Genomic DNA, 22,015 nt, shown 5'->3' with positions numbered 1-22,015 from the left:
ACAATTTCGCACGTACCTTGAGTACCCACGCCGCAGTGGAAGCGGGGATTGAGTCTCACACGAACCACGCGTGATTGCGTATGCCCGAGCAGATGGCGTATCACGTGACCCGTGCTGTTACCTTTCTTATAGAACCCGATCAGAGCGATCTAATTCGTACCATGCTAAGCCAATGATGGAAAACACAAGATGGTCGAATCAAAAGGAAGAACAGATTTATATACTATTTACAATGATTTGGAAGAAGAAGAGACACAGGGCAGTCTTAATCAGTCTTACTTACAGTCACGTGAAAAAGTAAGGACACCCCATGTAAAGTTTTGACCTTTTCAACATATTTCAACATACAGCTATTTGATCTTCATTTCAGCAATATTTATAGATAAAGGTGATATAATATAACAAATATCATGAAACATTTACCTTTTGTAGTCCATTGTATAATTTAAATAAACATAAATGAAAATTTCACATGTGGAAAAAGAAAGTACACCCCTACATTTGTCACTACTTCAAATACCTAAAATTAGAATCAGGTGCACCAGCTCAGGTGCAAATGATTAGAACATCGTTAGAGAGGATCTTGGATGGATCTGTCTTATTTAAACCTCAGACATTTAGTTTGGTTTGCTCTTTGTTGTTGAAGTGTGCAGCGTCACCATGCCTAGATCAAAAGAGCGCTCTGAGGCCTTCAGAAAGAAGGTTATAGATGCCTACGAGTCTGGGAAGTGATTTAAAAAGATCTCCAAACAATTTGAAATAAATCATTCGACTGTCCAGACGATCATCCACAAGTGGAGAAGATTCCAAACAACTGCCAACTTGTTCCAGCCAGGCCGCCCCAGCAAGTTCAGCCTGAGAGCAGACCGCAAGATGCTGAAAGAAGTCTCGAAGAACCCCAGAATGTCATCACGGGACCTACAGGTAGCTCTTGCCACTGTTGATGTCAAAGTGCACGAGTCTACCATTAGAAAGAGGCTGCACAAATTTGATCTCCATGGGAGGTGTGCCTGGAGGAAACCTTTGCTGTCCAGAAAGAACATCAGGGAAAGACTAAGGTTTGCCAATGAACACCTGGGCAAGGACCAGCACTTCTGGAACAATGTGCTCTGGACAGATGAGTCAAAGGTAGAGCTATTTGGCCACAGTACCAGAAGACACGTTTGGCGAAAACCAAAGACAGCATTTGACCACAAGAACCTGATACCAACTGTAAAGCATGGTGGTGGAAATATTATGGTTTGGGGCTGCTTTGCTGCATCAGGGCCTGGGCAGCTCACCATCGTAGAATGCACTATGAATTCTTCATTGTACCAGAGGGTGCTTGAGTATAATGTGAGGCCATCTGTCAGAAAGTTGAAGCTCAACTGAAGGTGGACCTTGCAACATGACAATGACCCTAAACATACCAGTAAATCCATCAAGGAATGGCTGAAAAGAAAGAAATGGAGGGTTCTGGAATGGCCAAGTCAAAGCCCGGGTCTAAATCCCATCGAGATGTTGTGGGAGGATTTGAAACGAGCTGTGCATGTAAGAAACCCCTCAAACATCGCACAGCTGAAAAAATTCTGCATGGAGGAGTGGGCAAAAATTTCTCCCATTCGATGTCAGAGACTGGTACACAGTTATACGAAATGCCTACTTGAGGTTGTTTCTGCAAAAGGGGGCAATACCACCTATTAGATCCAAGGGTGTACTTACTTTTTCCACATGCGAAATTTGCATTTATGTTTATTTAAATTATACAATGGACTACATATCTGTATGTTGAAATATGTTGAAAAAGTCAAAACTTTACATGGGGTGTACTTACTTTTTCACGTGACTGCATAAAGCCCAGACAATGGGCCCACATACACAAACAGGGAGATGGAGGAAGAGGAGTTCATTCGCAAAGCGCACCTGCTTCGGTCGCTCTGGGAACAGCTCACCTGGTGTGGCCCCCTGGCGGTCACAGCACGTGTCCCGGCGAAGGCAGGCAGGTGGGAAAATCCTCGCGGCGCGTATATCCCCAAAGGCAGGCAGAAGGAAAATACGTGCGTCTGTGGCCCGGTGCGGGTCGTCTTTACAGCGCGATTAATACTGTGCGGAGTACGGGGAGCAGGGCAAAGTTCGTATACACAGAGTTATTCAGTTCCTCCGACATGACTCGACACAACGCAATCTCACGCGCATCTTCTCACAACTCTGATTCGTAACTCTTCTCACCCGAACTGCTCTGACTCTCAACTCATAACTCAGCGTGTCTCCTCTGTGGTCTGACGTGGGGGGCTCTGGGCACAGGGTTATATCGGCCCGCCCTAGCCCGCATCAAATGTTCCAAACCCCGCCTCTTGCACCAGTGGTGAGCCACTCCCCTCGAGCCCTGATTGGCGGCTCGTTCTTACCGGTCACTCCCACTCCTCCTGCCCCGCCTTCCTTCGGCCTCGGTCGACTTGTTCAGGCCTGCCTCATGGTATTTTGCGCCAAAACCAAAAGCATCGAAGCATAATAAGGGCACCTAATTTTCACTGGCCTACTCAACGCAAAACTAACACAGGAAAAGGACGACGCTTACATTTACGAAGAAATAACTGAACTATTGCGAGGCTACATGTTGTAGTGTAACTACCTAGGAGGGGAAATTAACCTTTATTATAGAACCACAAAACCGCAACAATATTTACCGATATGAACAGTGATGTGGCTTTTATTGAAATTATACAAATACTGCTTAGATTTTGAGGAGAATTATGAACCTGCCGCGAATGTGGAAGTGGACAGATGACGGCAATGTGCGGGTTTGATAATATCCAAATACAACCGTCATTTAAAACAGTATCTTGTTAAAGTATCAATTGATGATTGGAATTGAGTGAATACAATTACGATTTTGAATTCGTAATTGTATTCACCCACCCGTACGGAACATCACATCAGAATTTCAACATTTGTTTGTCACGAATGTTGTTAAAAGTTTTTTAAAAATTTTTTAATGTTATTTAATTTGTGATTGGAGTTATGTTGTTTGGAATGAAAAAAGAGATATTGAGTTCAAGTGAATGAGGACATGCCGTGATGGTTTCTACTTTCTAAACATGAAATTCGCGGATCGCCAAATGCAGATTCTCCACGGACCCACGATCAATGTTTCTATACGTGAACGCACCCGTTTGTTTGTGAACGGGTACGTTTTTCATGGAAGTCCTTCACAAACTTACTGTCCATGTCTGATGTGTGACTAAAGGTGCTACAGAGATCTTTGAGAGATCTCGCGAGATCTTGGAGACGGTGGCAGGGGTTTTCGGCGGGCCACACGGTCTCCACGTTTTTCAAAGTTAAGTCTGTTCACAATTGTATTTTGTCGAAACTGTATTTATCGTTCGGTGTGTGAACTTATAGTGTCCCCCTTGGAAGTTTCTCGGTGTTTATCTTTCATAAATTAATCGTTTGTTTGCCGCGTCACGAGCAAGGCCTTGCAGCCTCAGGCTTCCCCCGTCAAAGGTTGTTCCTTCCTTCGCTGTTTTGCTAGCTTTTTTGATTTCCCCTTCTCCACCAAGCTTCACCAAACATCTACTATTTGTCTAACGTTGTAACCCCCACACCCCCCCCCCCCAAAAAACAAACAAAAAACAAACCAAAAAAACTTTTATTTCCCTTTCTCCTCGTGTGCTTTTGCCTCTGCCCACGTGCGCTGTCTCGCCCCACCCCCATTTTCCCCTTGCCTTCCACCTTTTGCCCTGTTCAAGTGACTCGTGGTCGTCGCTCTAGGCTTCCTCTCCCCATTGGTATTTTTGTGAATATAAGATTGTTCTTCACAGTTCTGTTTAAATATGTTTCAACTATCCCCTTCAGTGTTTTATTCAGTGGTTTATTCCAACAGGCTGTTTTTCTTCTTATTTAAAAGGCTCCTTTCAATTTCCTCTTCAACTCATTCCATTTCAAAAAAATATTCAATCTCTTATGATTCCAAATCACTCCATGCTCTAAATTCTCATTCATTCCATCCCTCCTCCATCGTTCTTAAACGAATCGCTAACTTGAAAATCACAACAAACCCAATTTGTTATATATGTTCATCTTTCATTAATCATCCACTTTCTAAACTCCCCCCTTGCCCCTCCCCTTCAAATCTCCCCCCCAAACCATCCCTCCCAAATTCTCCCTCCTCCCACCTCCTTCTCAAAGCTGCCTCCTCCCCACTTCCTCTCCCTCCTATGTTATACCTCCACCTCCCCCAACCTTCTACTTTCCTCTGCCCCTCCTCAAACAAACTCTCACTGTGCCTCATTCCATCACCATCAAACCTTTCGTCCTCCTCATCCTTCCCTTTCTTGTAACTCTTCTGTGATCTCTGACACACTATCAACTGCTCTTCCTACATCCCCCTCTCACCCTTCATCTGACCCTACCCCTCCCCTCCCCTGTCCTGCACCCGATGCTCCCCCTCTCTCCTCACTAACGGTATGGACCTCAAACATCCGGGGCCTTCGCTCAAACCTGATTGATCTCTCCATTCAGGTTGCTTCTGAAAATCCAGACTTGATCTGCTTAACAGAAACTTTCCTCCTTCAAGATGTCTCTGATTCCTTAATATCTCTTCCTGGTTACTCCCTCCTCCGGTACGATAGACCTGATCCTCGTCCTGGTGGTGGGGTGGCTATCTTTATCAAAAACTCTCTTCCTCACTCTTTCTGCACTGCCCTCTCTCCATCCCACCCACAGGAGTACCTCTGGCTATGGCTTCCCACCTTTTGTTCATATGTGTTCTGTACCGTCCTCCAAACAGTGATGACTCCATTTACATTTCTCTGTCGGACAACATGGACCAACTTCTATCAACTCATCCAAACTCTCTCTTCCTCATATGTGGCGACTTCAACTGTCATCATGCCAACTGGCTGGGTGTGGGTTCATCTCTCAACAGCCATGGCACCTCAGCAAAGGACTTCTGCGACTAATTGGGACTGACACAATCTGTCAATTTCCCGACCCGGATCTCAGTCAATGGAGTATCTTCTCTTCTGGACTTGGTTATGACTAACTTCCCTGCAAATGTCTGCTGCTCTTCTTCTGCTCCAATCGGTTCTTCTGATCATGTGCTTGTTAAAGTGGACATCTCACTGGCCATTCTCAGAGAGCCTCCTCAGCGCCGACGAGTCTGGCATTTCACTCAGGCCAACTGGCACGGTCTGCAAGCAGCCATCAATCAACTGGACTGGTCTCGCATCTCTAATGCCTCTGACATCAATTCTTCCTGGGAATTCTTCCAAAGCAAACTGCTCTCTCTCATGCACAGATTTATCCCACCTCGTCTTCAGTTGTCTTACCCTTCCTCCCGTCCATGGTACACTGAATCTTGTGGTGAGGCAGTTGCCCTGAAACAACTTGCCTTTGCGTCTTGGAAGGCAAATCCAACTGAAGGCAATCTCAGTTCCTTCCACCAAGCTCAAAACAAGTGTGTTTCTACCCTCAGGAGTGCCAGGAAGCACTATCTCTCCACACTCAAGATTGAACTCTCAAACCTGTCTCCTTCCTCCAAATCCTGGTGGCGTCTGGTCAAATCCGTTTCTGGTGTTTGCTCCCCCTCCATCCCCTCCCTTACCTCAAATGACTACACAGTTGACACCGCACATGACAAAGCCGAATGCCTCAACTCTGTGTTTGCCTCAAAATCTTGTGTCCCAAACCCATCTCTCTCTGTTCCCACCTTTCCCAGTCGAACCCAACTGCTCCTGGACTCTGTGTCCTTCTCTCCTGACAGGGTGGAGAAGTTTTTATCAAACCTCGACTCTGATTCTGCAACTGGACCAGATGGCATCAGCCTTCGATACGGTCTGGCACCCAGCTCTGCTCACCAAACTCACCTCCTATGGTATTCAGGGAAATCTCCACTCATGGCTTGCGGATTTCCTCTCTGGTCATAGGCAACGTGTGGCCCTGAATGGATTTCTCTCATCTTCCCTTCCTGTTCTGGCTGGAGTTCCCCAAGGTAGTGTTCTGGGCCCTGTGCTATTTCTGGTCTTCATCAATGACCTCTCCGACTCTCTGGAAAATCCTCTCTATCTCTTTGCTGATGACTCCACTACCTGCCGCTCCATTCCTCATCCCTCAGATCGGCAGTCTGCAGCCTCCTCACTCTCTGCAGACCTGGACAAAATCACAGACTGGTCAAACAAGTGGAACATGTCTTTCAATCCTGACAAATCTCACACTCTTACAATGTCTCTCCGAAAGGACAGACTGGACAACCCTCCCATCTACTTTCTCAACAATCCTCTCCAAGAAGTTCTGTCGCTCAAGCTTTTGGGTCTCACTATCTGCCATGATCTTTCTTGGGAAAACCACATTTCAAAGCTGGCCTCCAAAGCCAGTCGCCGACTGGGCATCCTCCGTTGTGCGAAGTCCTTCCTTGGCACACCTGAGCTCCTCACCACTTACAAGGCTTTCATCCGCAGCTCAATAAAATACTGTTCCCCCCTCTGGGCTGGTGCTCCTGCCTCACACCTTGCTCGGCTTCACGCTGTTGAGGCCAAAGCTTTCAGAATCATTGGAATCTCCTGCGATGTATTCAACTCCGAGGGCCTTTCACTCACTCACCGCAGGCAGGTTGGTGGTCTTTCTGTCTTCTACCGACTCCTCTCCGGCCTTGCTCCCCCAGCTCTCTCTGTGCTCTGTCCCCCCAATATTCCTTCAGGTCGCACAAGATCTGCCTGCAACCCTCTTATGGTTAAACTGCCAAAGTCTAGGCTCTCTGCTCACCTTCACTCTTTCATTCCTCTTTTCTCCTGCCTATGGAACAAACTCCCACACTCTCTTCAATCCCACTCCTCCCTCCGGGTCTTTAAAACAGCTGTTCACCACCATCTCTTATCTTCCCCCATCGAAAACCTTGATCTTTTCTACCCCCGGTAATTCACCCCAGAGTCCTTGCAGTGTTCATATGTTTTATTCGTCTCCCACCTCCCCCCAAGTCCTCCCGATGTCCCTGCTCTCAAATGTTGTGTTTGTGTCCTTCCCCCTCTCTCCCCATCTTGTCTGCCGCTCCCCTTGTTTTTTGTGTTTTGTGTGTCGGTTTGTCTTTTTGTGCGATTAATGTTAGCTCTTTCACGAGCCTCGATCTTGTATACAAAAAAAAAACCAAAAAAAAAAAACAGGATTGTGGAATTTCTTGGTTTCATGCTTTAGCATTCGCCGTTTCTGCATTGTCTGTTTGCTTCTGGCCTCTCACTCGTGCATAGCACGGGTACCTCACCAGTAATAATAATGTAGTTTTTCAAATATCATTTTTGTTGATTTTGTGAGTTCATTTTGAGAGGAATTGTGTAAAATTAAAATAAAGAAATTCCATATCGACCGACTCTTTTATTTTCAATCATAAATACAACAGGGGGGTTACGACTTCCTTTCATACACACTTTGCATACATTGCTTTGCATTAATGTTTGTACTTTAAATAACTTGTACATAATGTGCATAAGGCCAGATTTAAAAAAAGAGTTGGTGATCGTCCTTTTTTCTCAAAAGTTCGGGTAGGGAGGGAGGTTTTTTTTTTTTTTTTTTTTTTTTTTTTCTACTTTCCATTGAGTTTTGTTGACATGGAAAAATATGAAATAAAGACTCCTTTCTCCTCAAAATGATTTAATTTCTTCATTCATCTCACAGATTTACAGACATTGCCCAAATCTCTATGAAACACAGTGTTTGTGTGATTTTGGATGACTAGGGCATGCCCGTACTATATATATATCTAAAAGTATATCCCCCCCCTCTATTTACATGCAATGGTTTGGTCCAAAGCGAACGGCTTGCGAGTACGGTGACAATCCCCCCCCCCCCCCTCTATTTACATGAAATGGTTTGGTCCAAAGCGAACGGCTTGCGAGTACGGTGACAATCCCCCCCCCCCCTCTATTTACATGAAATGGTTTGGTCCAAAGCGAACGGTTTGCGAGTACGGTGACAATCCCCCCCCCCCCCTCTATTTACATGAAATGGTTTGGTCCAAAGCTAACGGCTTGCGGAGTTTGGTAAAGAAATCGCCATCGCGTGCACAAACGCGCAGGAAAGCGAATAAATCGCAAATTAGTTTTAATTAGTTTTAAAACATAGTTTAACGCCCGAGCGAGTTTAACGCAATCGCAAATCGCATCGCAAAGCGAAAGAATCGCAAATTAGTTTTAATTAGTTTTAAAACATAGTTTAACGCCAACATAGCGCCAACATAGTTTGCCGACGGGAAATAAATGAATACGCTCTCAAATGTGCCGTCCGAGGCAGAGTCTGTTCGCCACGTTCGGCACACGTGATAGCTCGCTGCTCTCTGATTGGTTGAATCGTTTTTTGGACATAGCTCGGTAACTACTTCTCCGATTAATATGAAACCTTGAAAAGGCACATCCTCGGGTCCCCAGCAATATACCTGGCAAGTTTAAAGTATATCGGACCGGTAGTTGTCGAGAAACAGCGGTCACAGACAAACATACATACATACATACATACATACATACATACATACATACATACATACAAACATACACACAGAGATTACTGGAATTATAGATAGATGTTGAACGTCCTAGCTGAGCTTGGTAGTGAAAGGGCAAGACACCTGTACATGCATATCCACCATGACATCGGAAAAACAGATAAACACCATGCCCTTGGCACCTTGAAACTATCGAGCATGTTGAACAAGATTTCTGCCACGCTTTGGTACTGGCTTTGCAGTACAAATGTTACAATGAGGGTATTGCCCTGCCTTTTCGACCAAATTCTCCTCAGTACCACAGTGGATGCAGAGCATTTCAAAGCCAGCAGAGTCGTACGCTAGTTATATAGGGGAAGCACAGTTCAGATTGGCACGAACATAAAGATCAGCGAGTCTGGTATCCTGTTCAGGATCGTCATCACCATTGTTGTCGATCTCCGTGAACACACTTCCACAGCTGTAGAGAATGGTGTCCATAGCAGCACGAATCAATAGATTTCAGCGGGAAAAATCTCACACAATAGCCGCCATGAATGGCTAACGTAAAATGGGTGAAGTTGCCCGAGGCACTTGCGACGCTCTGCGCAGCATGCACTGCGCAGCACGCACTGCGCAGGCGGTGCAGAACGGCGCCAAATTTGACTGTGAAAAGATCGTTTTTTAATGATTTTTTCAAAATAAAAAATAAAAAAAGTTTCGGGTCGGGTGTGTTTCGTAGGGTCGGGCGGGGACGATCACCAACTCTTTTTTCTTAATCTGGCCTAATCCCATGGGAATAATGCGATTCCCTGATAATTTGTAGGAGCTGTTTGGGAATAAGTTAACTCTTGATCAGAGCAATGGAGCTCGTACAGATTTTGACAAGACAAGGGACAGGAACAGCCCAGCTGGTTTTGGTACAGCCACAGTTTAGTGAGTTGTGTTAGTTTATCAAACACTCCACGAGGAAGAGACTTCAGCTGGTTTCGGTCCAGATCCAGACGTGTGAGTTGTGTTAGTTTATCAAACACTCCACTAGGAAGAGACTTCAGCTGGTTTTGCTCCAGATCCAGACGTGTGAGTTGTGTTAGTTTATCAAACACTCCACGAGGAAGAGACTTCAGCTGGTTATAGTCCAGATCCAGACGTGTGACTTGTGTTAGTTTATCAAACACTCCACTAGGAAGAGACTTCAGCTGGTTTTGCTCCAGTTCCAGATGTGTGAGTTGTGTTAGTTTATCAAACACTCCACTAGGAAGAGACTTCAGCTGGTTTTGCTCCAGATCCAGACGTGTGACTTGTGTTAGTTTATCAAACACTCCACTAGGAAGAGACGGAAGCTGGTTTTGGTCCAGATCCAGACGTGTGAGTTGTGTTAGTTTATGAAACACTCCACTAGGAAGAGACGGAAGCTGGTTTTGGTCCAGATCCAGGATTGTTAGTTTGGTAACCTCAAAATTTAACAGCAAAATATATCTGAAGTACATCCGGTAATGACATTAAATTATTTACTCTCAGTGATTATTTGTTTTTATATTTGGAGATTATTTGGCTTTTGTAGTTTTCAAGGATTTTGATAATCTTGCTATAATTCACCAAATATCTATCTGTCCGTCTGATCCCAGGTACCGCAAAAACGGCTGAACCGATCGCAACGATATTTTGGGGGGGTAATCCTGGGACACCCTGGAGTAAAATAGGCTGTATTGTTTTCCAATTTTCCAATTTTCCAGTTTTTCCAAACACGATGGAAAAATATTTACCGATATGAAGTGATGTGGCTTTTTTTGAAATTCTTCAAATACTGCTTAGATTTTGATGAGAATTATGAACCTGCCGCGAATGTGGAAGTGGACAGATGACGGCAATGTGCGGGTTTGATAATATCCAAACACAACCGTCATTTAAAACAGTATTTTGTTAAAGTATCAATTGATGATTGGAATTGAGTGAAAACAATTACGATTTTGAATTCGTAATTGTATTCACCCACCCGTACGGAACTTCACATCAGGATTTATACATTTGTTTATGTCACGAATGTTGTTAAAAGTTTATTTTTTATATTAATGCTATTTAATTTGTGATTGGAGTTATGTTGTTTGGAATGAAAAAAGAGATATCGAGTCCAAGTGAATGAGGACATGCCGTGATGGTTTCTACTTTCTAAACGTGAAACTTGCGGATCGCCATATGCAGATTCGCCACGGACGGCAATGAATAAAAGAGCGCGCACAGCTGTAAGGACGAAGGACGGGAACAGTGGTGAGTTTGAGGTGAAGGTGGGAGTGCATCAGGGGTCGGTACTAAGTCCACTACTATTTGTAGCTGTGATGGATGTGCTGGCTCTGAACGTAAAGGAGGGTTTACTGTGGGAGTTGTTGTATGCAGATGATCTGGTGTTGATTGCAGAAAGTATGGATGGACTGAAGGAGAAGATGAACAAGTGGAAGTAATATATGGAGACAAAAGGTCTGAAGGTGAATATCGGAAAATCGAAGGTGATGGCAAGTGGTAAAGCATGTGGTCAGGTGGAAAGAACTGTGAAGTGGCCGTGTGCTGTGTGCAGGAAGGGTGTCGGAGTGAATTCCATTCAATGTACAATGTGCGCTGAGTGGGTTCATCAAAAATGTAGTAGTTTGAGAGGGTCATTAACCAGTGTGGCAGCTACATTCAAGTGTTCGGTGTGCAAAGAGGGAGCTGCAGATGGAGGAAATGTTGAGTTGGATGTTGGAGACGGCGTGAAGCTGGAAGGTGTGAAAACATTTTGTTACCTAGGAGACATGCTAAATGGAGAAGGTGGATCAGACTCGGCAACGGTTGCTGGAGTGAGGTGTGCATGGAAGAAGTTTCGGGAACTGACTGGCATGCTGACGAGGAGGGTAGTGTCGTTGAAGCTGAAGGGAAAGGTGTATGCTGCACGAGTGAGAAGTGTTATGATTTATGGGAGCGAGACATGGGTAATGAACGTAGAGCAGCAACGAAGGCTGGAAAGGGTGGAAATGCAAATGGTTCGGTGGATGTGTGGAGTATCGTTGAGAGAGAGGAAGACAAATGATGAATTGCGTAAGATGATGGGAATAGAGCCTGTGATTGATGCTGTGAAGAGGAACAGGTTGAGATGGTTTGGTCATGTGTTGAGGAAGGATGAAAGTGACTGGTTGAGAAGAGTGATGGAAATGAATGTAGAAGGAAGTAGAGGACGGGGAAGACCGAGAAAGACTTGGCTGAAGATGGTGGAAGAAGAAATGCGGGCAAGGGGGTTAACAAGGAGAGATGCAGAAAATAGGGCAAGATGGAGAAGATTGTCATGGGGACCGCAAGGCTAACCCCCGCTCTAGCAGGGAAAATGGCCTTAAAATGCTTGTTGTTGTTGTTGTTTTGATTATTTGTTTATATACTGAAACGCAAAAGAAACTTACCACCTTTGAAACCTTTAAATATCAACAATAACACTGCGTGTAGTAAATGTGTGAACTTATTTGTGGACAATAGTGTCCTCACTGTCAGACAAAACGGTCACAGATGGTCACTTGAACCTTCAATGGTCACTTCATAGCACAGCTGTTGAACAGCCGTTTTGACTGTCAGTGATTAGCCAAGGGGTATGGGATGATTTTAATGATCTGCACGTGATGTCTTGATATTGGCTTTAAAAAGGCCAGTGCAAAATCGGCATTTCAATCAACATGCCACGATTGTCAAGGGATCAACGGCAGCGTGCCCTGGGCATGCTGCAAGGCGGACTGAGCTACCGTTAGGTGGCACGTCGCCTTGGCTGTTCACACCAGACGATATCGGCCCTGGTGGACAGAGACACCCTCCACAACTCTGCAGATGACAGACCTCGATCAGGGAGGCCAAGAGTCACCACTGCAAGGCAGGACAGGCAGATGGTCCGAAGTCACCTGCGGGATCGATTCCGTCCAGCATCCCGCACTGCGGCAGAAACTCCGGGGCGTGCAAACCCACGGATCTCCAATGATACTGCACGAAGACGACTGCATGACTATGGTCTGACTGCCAGAAGACCATACAGAGGCCCCGTGATGACGGCTGCCCATCGCCGCAACCGACAGAGATGGTGCCAGCAGCATCAGCGGTGGACCTTGGCGCAGTGGAACGAGGTCGCTTTCAGCGATGAGTCAAGGTTCTGTGTGGACAGTCCTGATGGGCGTGAGTGTGTCTGGAGAAGAACTGGCGAGCGATATGCCGATTGTTGCGTGCGTCCAGCCAACAGGTGGGGTGGCCCAAGTGTGATGGTGTGGGCCGTCATATCAGGCCGGTACAGGACGCCACTGGTGGTTGTGGATGGGAATCTTAATGCCCAGCGGTATGTGGATAACATCCTGCGACCTCATCTGCTGCCATTCCTGCTAGACCACCCAGAACTGAGAACCTTTCAGCATGACGACGCTCGTCCCCATGCTGCTCGCTTTACCACTGCATTTCTCCAAGGCGAGAACATCAACACCATGCAGTGGCCTGCGCTCTCCCCCGACCTGAATCCCATAGAGCACCTGTGGGATGAGCTTGGGAGACGCGTAGTTGGCAGGGCCAGGACACGAGCAGAGCTGCTTCAGACATTGAGGACTGAGTGGGACAGAATCCAGCAGCATTCCATCCAAAGACTGGTAGGCAGTATACGCTGACGATGCACTGCCTGTATCCAAAACAATGGTGGCCACACACGCTATTGAAAGGGGACTGACATTGCACCCTGTGCTGTTCTGTACTGTAGAACAAACTGATGAAATGGTGTATCTTGGTCAAAAACTTGACATGTCATCAATAAAATGCCAATATTTCAATTAGCAATTGTTGGTTTGTTTTATTCTGAACTGTTACAATTTAGGACTGTCCACACAGAACCTTGACTCATCGCTGAAAGCGACCTTGTTCCACTGCGCCAAGGTCCACCGCTGATGCTGCTGGCACCATCTCTGTCGGTTGCGGCGATGGGCTGCCGTCATCACGGGGCCTCTGTATGGTCTTCTGGCAGTCAGACCATAGTCATGCAGTCGTCTTCGTGCAGTATCATTGGAGATCCGTGGGTTTGCATGCCCCGGAGTTTCTGCCGCAGTGTGGGATGCTGGACGGAATCGATCCCGCAGGTGACTTCGGACCATCTGCCTGTCCTGCCTTGCAGTGGTGACTCTTGGCCTCCCTGATCGAGGTCTGTCATCTGCAGAGTTGTGGAGGGTGTCTCTGTCCACCAGGGCCGATATTGTCTGGTGTGAACAGCCAAGGCGACGTGCCACCTCACGGTAGCTCAGTCCGCCTTGCAGCATGCCCAGGGCACGCTGCCGTTGATCCCTTGACAATCGTGGCATGTTGATTGAAATGCCCATTTTGCACTGGCCTTTTTAAAGCCAATATCAAGACATCACGTGCAGCTCATTAAAATCATCCCATACCCCTTGGCTAATCACTGACAGTCAAAACGGCTGTTCAACAGCTGTGCTATGAAGTGACCATTGAAGGTTCAAGTGACCATCCGTGACCGTTTTGTCTGACAGTAAGGACACTATTGTCCACAAATAAGTTCACACATTTACTACACGCAGTGTTATTGTTGATATTTAAAGGTTTCAAAGGTGGTAAGGGTCTTTTGCGTTTCAGTATATATTTGGGGATTATTTGGCTTTTGTAGTTGTTCTGATTTTGATAATAATAATAATGTTGTAGTTTGTCAAATATTGTTGTTGATTTTGTGAGTTTATTTTGAGAGGAATTGTGGAAAATTAAAAGAAAGAAATTCCATATCAACCGTTTATTTTTAACTATGAATACCACAGGGGGGGTGGGGAGAGGTGGGGGAGTTTCCTTTCATGCACACTTTGCATACATTGCTTTACATTAATGTTTATATTTTTAATAACTTGTACATAATGTGCATAATCCCTCTGGAATAATGAGACTCCATGATAGTTTGTAGGAGCTGTTTGGGAATAAGTTAACTCTTGATCAGAGCAATGGAGCTCGTACAGATTTTGACAAGAGAAGGGACAGGAAGAGACTTCAGCTGGTTGGTGCGCAGATTTAGATGTGTTAGTCTGGTAAGTTTATCAAACACTCCACTGGGTAAAGACTTCAGCTGGTTGTTGCGCAGAACCAGCGCTGTTAGTTTGGTTAGTTTATCAAACACTCGGTTAGGGAGAGATTGAAGCTTGTTTTGTTGCAGATTCAGATATGCGAGTTGTGTAAGTTCATCAAACACTCCACTAGGAAGAGACTGGAGCTTGTTGCTTTGCAGATACAGGATTGTAAGTTTGGTAAAATCAAAATCAAACTCCAAATTATATCTGAATTACATCCGGTAATTATATTAAATTATTTACTTTCAGTGATTATTTGTTTTTATATTTGGGGATTATTTGGCTTTTGTAGTTGTTCTGATTTTGATAATGATGATGTAGTAGTTTTTAAAATATTATTGTTGTTGATTTTGTATGTTTTGTGAATCCAGAGGCTCAGATAATAATCATTGCTGGGACAACTGCAGTCCCATTGGTTGTTATAAAGCCAGGTGTACTGCAGGCTGGTCATGTGACAAGGTCTGTTGTGCACCAAGTAGTGGTACCACCCATTTATTATCCTGAAATTTTACAGCTGGCCCATGAAATTCCTATGGCAGGACATGTGGGAATCAGGAAAATTCAGGTTAGGATCATGGCGCAATTTTATTGGCCGAAATTGCATCAGGACATCGTGGCGCACTGTTAGACCTGTCATACCTGTCAAATGATAGGGAAGCCACAGCCATCGATTAAACCAGCTCCCCTTATAACCATGCCTGTTTCTAATGAGCCAGGGTGCACATCATTTGCTTCACATGATGTTGATGTTGGGAATGCTCGACCAATTAAGCAACACCCATATTGTCTAAATCCTGACAAGTTAGCTAAGGTTCACGAAGAGGTACTATATATGCGAGAGCATGACATCCTCAAACCCAGTCAGAGCAGCAGGAGTTCGCCCATTGTACTCATACCCAAACCCGATGGTTCCACAAGATTATATATGGACTATCGGGAGGTGAATGCGGTAACCCGCAGTCCCGCACCGATTTGGATCCCATCCTGGGAATGGAAGATTGCATAGACATGGTAGGTAAGGCTGCTTATGTTAGCAAAATAGCCTTGCTTAAAGGTTATGTGATGCACATGTGTATTAGCCCTGCTGCCTGTAAATGTCACAACGAGATGTGGCTGTTTGTTTACTGCACTGCATTATGCTGTGCTGAGACTAACAATTGTGTACCTGCCTTTGTAAAAGAAAACTTTGCTTGGGGTAAAATTTTCTTCTTTTAGAGGGGTGGGGCGGGGGGGGGGGAGGGAGGGGGTGTTACGGTCTGTGACTTCTTCTTCACCACTCACCCTCATCTTCCCCCCCCCCCCCTTCCCCCTCCACCTCACCCCTGGGTTTGACTCGTTATGGTTGCGACCTCTTTTCCTCGCTGATGCTTCTTCTTCCTCCCCCTCCCCCACTGAGTTTGACTTATGTGGTTCAGCCCATGAGTGATTGGGTATGGGGCAGGAGAGAGACAGGAAGCTGATGCAGATGATGAGGGTGTGGCTGTTTTGAGGAGTGCTTTGGACTTTTGACTCAGAAAGCTGCAATGAGGGGATTTCCCAGGTAAGAGACTTCGTCGGCGAAGAAAAGACCGTAGTGAACACACATTCATGTTAAACGATTGGCCTTTAACACCTCCCCTTGCAGACATCAGTACAAACACACAAACAGACATTGTTTTTTACGTGGTAGATTGTTGCATGTCATCAGCTGTTCTACGTTGTATATCATGGAATGTTTAATCATATTAATGTAGCCCTCCGGTGGTCTCAGTTACCTGGTTTGAATCCAGGGAGTCGTCTCAATTTGACGATGAGGTCAACTGTCTTTGAAGACCTTTTTCCCCCTGCTGGATCTCCCATCCAAATTTCGTGCTGCTCTGCAGATTGGGGACACCAAATCGGTTTATAGAGAGACAGAGGGAATCACGAGAGAGAAATACCATGCGGTGTCTGGCGAGACACCACTGCAGGATGGCCAAGATCCGGTCCCGGCTGCTCTGTCAGTTAATGTGCTGCTGTGTCCCATTGATCTGGCCTTGAAAGGAGTGGAGAGGGTATGGCTGTAGTATGGTTCGAGTGAACCAAGTGCACACCAGTTCGCACCAAGCTGATTCGGCTTCTCCTCTGGCTTCCGTCCACACTACACCATTTTATCCCCTTGGGCCCATATTTAATCAACGACATGCCATGACCCTCCCCTCTCACTCAACATTGGCCCACGGTCTAGTCTACGGACGGGGCAAACTCGTCTGTGACCCTTGAGCTGCCGTTGCCTCTGTTGGTGTTAACACCAAGTTTCAATTTCCCACCCATCAGGTGCTCATGGCCCATCGAACACTTCAAAAGAACATAGAGACAGATTTACAAATGTGAGAACATTAAAATTCGTGTCAAAATGGTTGAGATTTTTAGACACAGACACTGGGAGAGGGAGACAATTTCTAACCATTACATAAGTGATGCATTTCTAATATCATAAGTAATTAAGTCACGTTTACGTTATTGCATTTAATCCTGGATACATTTACACGATATTCTGCATTATTAACCCTCCAAGGCATTTCCACAACAATATATATATCGATATATATCAACTAAAGAAGCTATATCTGCACCAAAACCAGCTCCAGTCTCTCCCTCGTGGAGTGTTCGATAAACTAACCAGTCTCACATTACTGCATCTGGGGACAAACAAGCTCCAGTCTCTCCCTCATGGAGTGTTTGATAAACTAACCAGTCTCACATATCTGAATCTGGAGACAAACAAGCTCCAGTCTCTCCCTCATGGAGTGTTTGATAAACTAACCAGTCTCACATTACTGCATCTGGGGGCAAACAAGCTCCAGTCTCTCCCTCATGGAGTGTTTGATAAACTAACCAGTCTCACATATCTGCATCTGGCGCCAAACAAGCTCCAGTCTCTCCCTCATGGAGTGTTTGATAAACTCACTAAACTCACTACTTTGGTTCTGCATACCAACCAGCTGAAATATGTTCCTGTCCCTTCTCATGACAAAGTGTGATTCACATTTTTTCCTTATTTTTGTGAAATAATTTAAACTAATAGGAAATGAATATTTAACTAATCAGTATTGCTTATAAAATTACTTTATTTGTTTATTAAATTTCAAAAAATCCTCATTAAAATAAACAGATACATATTTCAGCAACACGTATATGGTTGTTAACAATTCGTGTACTTTAACTTTATTACTTTATATTTTTATAAAACATGTTTATTTATAAATGCTATTTCATCATATCAGATTGTTTATTAAATTTACTTTAGTTCTTCACCAATCCCTACAATAACGTTTTATAAGTGAAACATGAGACAAGTGTGAAAGGTCATGGGATATACATAGAAGTAGAGAATGAAAATATAATGCTCAGAGTGACGTTCAAAGGATGAAAGGTGAAATAAAAGAATATTAATTGTTTTTGTCCAATAATATAATTTTTAGACTATAATTGAGTTTTGTAAATATATCAGTTTCATTTATATGGTAAATTAACACCACATTTCGGGAAACAATACCTTCACACATCTAATATAGAAAGAAGAAAGTTTGTGTGTTTGTTTATGCATTCAGATCCTGCAGGAACGAGTGCAACCAAACTTTGCACAGCCTCCTCTTTCAGCCAGAGGAAGGTCAAGGGCTGTTCGGATAAAAAGTAAAATTGAATTACCTTTTTTATGACATAGTTGGCCTTCAGGCCTCTGTCGGGTATTATGCTAATACACAGCCTGTGTTTTTTTATTTTTTCCTGGGAGCAATCGAGTAATATGTTTTGTGAAGATCGTATGTTGAGGTTCTATCGAGTGATTTTTTTTCAGCAACACGTATTTAATTGTCAGTGTTTCACATGCACCTATTCTTAAAAAGATTGCTTTACACAGGTTTGTTATAAACACTTCCATGTTCAGACCTCGAGCGAGTATGTTCTTATACCCTGCCTGGGTTCTTCCCAGGAATGATCGAGCAATATGTTTTGTCATTGTCATGCAGGAAATATTTAAATACATGTTTCATTGAATTTCCTGGTCAACACCAGGTACTTCAGCTAGTTCTTAATAAAAAAGGAACTTTTGTTTGTATCCAAGCTATATAACCACAATGTATATTATGTATATTACATTTTCATTAAATTCTAAAGTATATTAAATTTAAATGTATTAGGGCATGCCCGTACTATATATATATCTAAAATTATATCCCCCCCCCCCCCTCTATTTACATGAAATGGTTTGGTCCAAAGCGAACGGCTTGCGAGTACGGTGACAATCCCCCCCCTCTATTTACATGAAATGGTTTGGTCCAAAGCGAACGGCTTGCGGAGTTTGGTAAAGAAATCGCCATCGCGTGCACAAACGCGCAGGAAAGCGAATGAATCGCAAATTAATTTTAATTAGTTTTAAAACATAGTTTAACGGCAACATAGTTTTCCAACGTGAAATAAATGAATACGCTCTCAAATGTGCCGTCCGAGGCAGAGTCTGTTCGCCACGTTCGGCACACGTGATAGCTCGCTGCTCTCTGATTGGTTGAATCGTTTTTTGGACATAGCTCGGTAACTACTTCTCCGATTAATATGAAACCTTGAAAAGGCACATCCTCGGGTCCCCAGCAATATACCTGGCAAGTTTAAAGTATATCGGACCGGTAGTTGTCGAGAAACAGCGGTCACAGACAAACATACAAACATACACACAGAGATTAGTGGAATTATAGATATATAATAGATATACAATGTATATTAAATTTCTAAAGGGAACGACGTCAACACATAGTTTTCCAATGAACCGGTATTTGTTCATTTGTCCAACCAAAAAGGAACATTTCTTGTGTGTCGTATTACAACAGTCGGCTGGTCGATCACGGGGTTGGACACCGCTAATCACGTGGCTCGGGCTGTTGCAACGATCCGCCATTTTAGAGTAAATGGATTGACACCAGCTCCGTTGTGCTTTGCTTTTATTACTCTCTCTCAGAGCCCAGTGAAAGATGGCAACAAATACACACATACACACACACTCATACACAAGCATACACATATACACTCATACACACACACACACACATACATGCACCCACACACACATACATGCACCCACACACACATACATGCACCCACACACACACACAGACAGACAGACAGACATACACACACAGACAGACATAGACACACACACATGCACACACACACACACACACACACACACACACACGCACACACACACACACACGCACACACTTGCCTTTTCTTTTAACTACTGTAAGAATCTCATTCCAAATCCCTCTCGAACGTCCCTCATAACTACAAGTCAAACCACATCAAAATGTTTGTATTGTTGCACCGTACGCAGTCTATGATAGGACATCCGATCCTCCCTATCAGTACAATTACCACAACAAAAGAAATGCCCAAAAATTCACCATTTTATCAAATGCACTTACAATGATGCAGTCCACGTGTAATTTTCCTTGCTTGTACTCCAAGATGGCGGACAGCAAATGTGATGACGTCAATTGCACATGCACCCTCTATTGAAATGTGAGTTATCAAAACAACATCCTGTTTGTTATTTACACACAAGTTTGTTATTTAAATTCTCGCTTACCTGCCCAGTGAGGATCAGGATGTCACCAGCTTTTTAGAAGGGGGTTCAAATTCTAAACTGAGGCTGTGCTGCAGGTTGGAGACATATTGCCGACAAGATGGTGGAAATAACCACGTAGTGGAGAGAAGGCCCCGAGAGCACAATGTGTATGCCTTGCTCGCAGATTTCGCCGGTAATCAGATGTATTCTCCTGTTTTTCACTGTCAAAGTTCTCAAGTATTATTTTATCCTTTTACGACACTGAAATATTTTTCTGAAGATTCATTTATAAGGAGAAAATGGAGATTTTATTCATCAGGCTTGGGAGCCACACACAAGTCCTTAAATAGCCACATGCGGCTCCGGAGTCACAGGTTGCTGACCTCCGGACAAGGAGAAGGTTACAAATTGTATTACTGGGTCACAGGTTGCCGACCTCCGGACAAGGAGAAGGTTACAAATTGTATTACTGGGTCACAGGTTGCTGACCTCCGGACTGGGAGAAGGTTACAAATTGTATTACTGGGTCACAGGTTGCTGACCTCCGGACGAGGAGAAGGTTACAAATTGTATTACTGGGTCACAGGTTGCTGACCTCCGGATGAGGAGAAGGTTACAAATTGTATTACTGGGTCACAGGTTTCTGACCTCTGGACGAGGAGAAGGTTACAAATTGTATTACTGGGTCACAGGTTGCTGACCTCCGGATGAGGAGAAGGTTACAAATTGTATTACTGGGTCACAGGTTGCTGACCTCTGGACGAGGAGAAGGTTACAAATTGTATTACTGGGTCACAGGTTGCTGACCTCCAGACCTCTTTTATCTAAATTTTTATGAGTATGCCTTAGAACATCTCTCAATAACTCATTATGCTTAATGCTTATTCTCATTAACCCATTTAAAACCACGGAAGTAATGCTTCCGAAATTGCCCACCCATAAAGTTTATTAGCATCAAAATACATAAGATATGATGAATCTTTTTCCTTATCATAATCTGGAAGATATTTATTATTTGCTTTAGCATACCTCTTACTACATACTTGTGATATACCACCCCTCTTTGCTTTCTCAATCATCAATAACATATCAACATCAATGAACAAATCCAACGGCTGTTTTGTCATCTTCAACATATCAGACCAAGCTAAACCAGGTGCTGTGAAATAATTTACAGGATCGAGACCATATGATTCTTTATTATGGCAAACATCTCTGAATGTCTCGAATACATCAGCTAATAGTAATACATCCGTTTTTTCATTAAGATCATGATATTCACCCATATTAAATATGTTGAATTTATCCCATACTTCCTGTGTTCTTTTATACACTTCGACTTGTTAAGTTTATAATAGAAATTTTCTTTTGATGGAAGTTTTGTATCATTAAACTTTTCAAATGAACTCATAAAATCATAAGGATAAATACCCTTCTTATTTAACAAGTTGATATCTTCAAAGTGACTTGAAAGAATCGGAAATGACCATGTTTGATACTAAAGAAGCTAGAGGACTTGTCATGAATTTATATGAATCAAGAAATCTAATATTTGTTCTGGGATTTGTATTTATATTTTTCTGAATGAAATGTAGTTTTGATCTGTCTTTGGAATCGCTGAAATATCACCGGGTGTTTTGCTGAGTTGTTTCATGAATAAATGGGTGTCATAATGTGAGTTGTTATGAAGGAGTACGGGTATAAATGATGGTGTTTTATAATTTAGACTCATGAGCTGCTCCTCTGAACTTTCCTGATATGTGGCAATGATCTCTGACCTTTTTATTTTCAATATTCTCTGAACATATATGACAAGTATTACTATTTTTATAATCTTCTTCTTCTTCATTAGGTAGCGACATTTCTTTATTTGTTTTATACATTATA

The 22,015-nt window shown here is 43.7% G+C and overlaps 3 protein-coding genes across 3 annotated transcripts in view; all 3 read right to left on the bottom strand.

Moving 5' to 3' along the window:
* The window catches only part of LOC144892173 (uncharacterized), a 59,842-nt gene extending 50,895 nt beyond the window's left edge, over positions 1–8,947 (bottom strand). The window contains exon 1 of the mRNA XM_078777435.1: positions 8,849–8,947. Coding sequence (XP_078633561.1) covers positions 8,849–8,947 — 99 coding nt within the window. The remainder of the gene's footprint in view (positions 1–8,848) is intronic.
* Positions 8,948–9,231: 284 nt separating this feature from the next.
* On the bottom strand, positions 9,232–9,936 carry LOC144892172 (uncharacterized). The gene has a single exon (XM_078777434.1). It carries the CDS (start codon positions 9,934–9,936, stop codon positions 9,232–9,234), a length of 705 nt encoding a protein of 234 aa, XP_078633560.1.
* A 4,469-nt stretch (positions 9,937–14,405) lies between these two features.
* LOC144892171 (uncharacterized) overlaps positions 14,406–22,015 on the bottom strand; it is a 55,664-nt gene continuing 48,054 nt past the window's right edge. The window contains exon 3 of the mRNA XM_078777433.1: positions 14,406–14,697. Coding sequence (XP_078633559.1) covers positions 14,406–14,697 — 292 coding nt within the window. The remainder of the gene's footprint in view (positions 14,698–22,015) is intronic.

Source organism: Myxine glutinosa, chromosome 5 (assembly GCF_964187855.1).
Source record: "Myxine glutinosa chromosome 5, kmMyxGlut1.1, whole genome shotgun sequence".
NCBI lineage: Eukaryota > Metazoa > Chordata > Myxini > Myxiniformes > Myxinidae > Myxine > Myxine glutinosa.
This window is presented reverse-complemented; position numbering and strand designations above follow the sequence as displayed.

What these genes read in the sequence shown, in the direction of transcription:
- LOC144892172 (XM_078777434.1), bottom strand. Translation starts at nt 9,936, where the DNA reads ATGTACTTCAGATATATTTTGCTGTTAAATTTTGAGGTTACCAAACTA.